Source organism: Myotis davidii, unplaced genomic scaffold (genome assembly GCF_000327345.1).
Source record: "Myotis davidii unplaced genomic scaffold, ASM32734v1 scaffold399, whole genome shotgun sequence".
In the NCBI taxonomy this organism is placed as follows: Eukaryota; Metazoa; Chordata; class Mammalia; order Chiroptera; family Vespertilionidae; genus Myotis; species Myotis davidii.
This window is the reverse complement of record NW_006292094.1, coordinates 800,789-803,243: the sequence shown is the minus strand read 5'-3', so window position 1 is coordinate 803,243 and position 2,455 is coordinate 800,789. Positions and strand designations below refer to the sequence as shown.

The following is a 2,455-nucleotide window of genomic DNA, read 5'->3' as shown; positions in this document are numbered from 1 at the left end:
CCCCCCCCCCCCCCCCGCCCTTCTGCGGGTTTATTGCAAAATAGGTTGTGGCCCATATGATCCAATTGTGGTCTCTTCTTCGCCCCAAATCTCCCTTTTCTCTTCAAGGAGAAAACTGCAAAACTATTCCAACTTTTGGCTCTCACTGTGGCTGTTAACCTGTTAAAATGTAAGCTCCCCTGGGAAGAGTGATTCTACACTGAAATAACCACTTCTACCCACTTAGAAATCTACATCGAATGTGTGTGAGCCAGTGAGAATGAATGGATCTATTTAGCCCTTTCTTAGTGGCCGGGAAAGGGGCAGCTAGAGCAACGGGGAGGGCAAAGGTGAACTTCTTCATTTTGCCGGACACCAGCTCTGTTCGCCCCAAAGCAGACCCCTCCTCACTGGGACACCTTCCTCACCATGTCTGGGCTGTTTCCTATTTCATGAGATGCCTTCCGGTGGCCCCTCACGCCCTGGGCCTCAGCCCGCTCACCTCTTTGTTTATGTATCCATCCTTATTGATGTCATACAAGTTAAATGTCCACCTTAGCTTCTCATGGACGGTTCCTCGCAGCAGAATCGACAGAGCGGTTACGAAGTCCTGGGAAGTGGAAGAGGCATGAGTGACAGTAACACCAAGCTGTCCGCTGGGGTGCAGCTCTGTCTGTGGGTCCGACTCTGTGACTGATTTGACACCGTGGTGTCTCCCATGGCCTCTGTCCCCGGAAGGATATGGCTGAGCTCAGGGAAGAGCAGCGCCTCCCCCCTGCCCCCCACTTTATTCCCCTCCCTGCCCCACGTTTGGGGAAGGAGCCCCCTTGGGGAGGAATGGAGCTCTGTGCCTGCTGATACCTCCAGACATGGGCCACAGCCTCCCTGGTACTGCCTCCTCCCACGGCTGTGGTGATTGTGTGGGTGGTGGCATAGTCTAGTGCAGTGGTTCTCAACCTTCTGGCCCTTTAAATAGTTTCTCATGTTGTGACCCAGCCATAACATTATTTTCGTTGCTACTTCATCACTGTAATGTTGCTGCTGTTATGAATCGTCATGTAAATATCTGATATGCAGGATGGTCTTAGGCGACCCCTGTGAAAGGGTCGTTTGACCGCCAAAGGGGTCGCGACCCACAGGTTGAGAACCGCTGGTCTAGTGGCTAAGAGTGTGGACTCTGGGAATGTCCTACTTGAGTTCAAATCCCTCCTTTGCTGTGTGATCTTGGGAAAAGCACGTGACCTCTCTTTGCCTTACTTCCCGCTTCTGCAACTGGTAGTACATAACAGCCCCTACTCTGCAGGGCTATTGTGAGGGTTCAGGGAACTGATACACACGAAGCACTAAGCACAGAGCCTGCGTGTGCTTGCTCCGTGTGCACGGGGGCTACCAGACTGCCACCATTGGTCCCTCGAGGCCCTGAGCTCCGGAGGCAGGGCCGGCCGCTTCTCTCTCTATCCAGGACATGCTTGTTAAACGGATGGAGGTTTTTTGTCTTCCCTGAGGGCATCTGATGACCAACCCTTTCCCCAACACCCTGTGACTCAGAGGCAGAGGAGACGGGGACCTGGGGAGTCCCAGAGACACACCCACCTCGAACTTCACGGAGCCGGTCTGGGTGGTGTCGAAGGCGTGGAAGAGGTAATGGGCGTACGTGCTGGCATCTGCAAGGCAGAGGAGAGGCAGGTGAGGGGAGCAGGGCGCCGAGAGCGGGCAGAGAGCACTTAGGACAACAAGAAAGAGAAGAGGGTGGTGCTGGGGGATGGAAAGGAGACGCTATGGAGTGGCAAGCCCACAGGCATGAACCGGATCTGCTTGGCTCTCCTGGGGTCCCTGCACCTAGCCACCCCCAGAGACAGACCCCCTGCCTGGCTGTGTGGTTCTTGGCGGACGAATGACAGTGACCGGATGGGGACACTCTCCTGATTGGCAGTGCTCACTGCTGTGTGGTCCAGAGCGAGGCTTGGCCTCCCCAGACGTAGCTGCCACATCGGGAGGAGCACCTGCTTTCTAGAGCCTTCATGAGGGGGCCCTGTCACCCTCCCCCCACCCAGAGAGGGACTCTTTCCAGAGCTCTTTCCTGCTAACGCTTTCGCGAACTCCACATCGTGTAATAAGGGAAGCATCTTGCTCTGAGTTCTCCCTGGTGCTGAGGAAGCAGGTACAAGGAGCATGAACTTGGAGAAGGGAGGCTGCTTCTCAAAAAGGGAGCTGGGCCCGGCCGGCGTGGCTCAGTGGTTGAGCATTGACCTATGAACCAGGAGGTCACAGTTCAGTTCCTGGTCTGGGCACATGCCCGGGTTGCAGGCTCGATCCCCAGTCGGGGGCGTGCAGGAGGCAGCAGATCAATGATTCTCCTCCTCATTGGACTAGACGCCCGATGCACAGAATTCGTACAAGAGTAGGTAGGCCTTCCTTCCCGCGGCTGCTGGCACCGGCTTCCCTCCAGCACCCGGGACCCGGGACCTGGGCTTCC

General features: G+C 56.0%; 1 protein-coding gene across 5 annotated transcripts in view; it reads right to left on the bottom strand.

The window, feature by feature from the left end:
• Nucleotides 1-2,455, bottom strand: part of KCNIP1 (potassium voltage-gated channel interacting protein 1) — a 252,213-nt gene that overhangs the window by 4,342 nt on the left and 245,416 nt on the right. For all 5 annotated transcript variants that reach the window (XM_015565086.1, XM_006765381.2, XM_006765382.2 and 2 more), the window contains 2 exons: nt 1,573-1,643; nt 482-589 (listed from right to left, as the gene is read on the bottom strand). In XM_015565086.1, the coding sequence (XP_015420572.1) occupies nt 482-589; nt 1,573-1,643 (179 nt within the window). The remainder of the gene's footprint in view (nt 1-481; nt 590-1,572; nt 1,644-2,455) is intronic.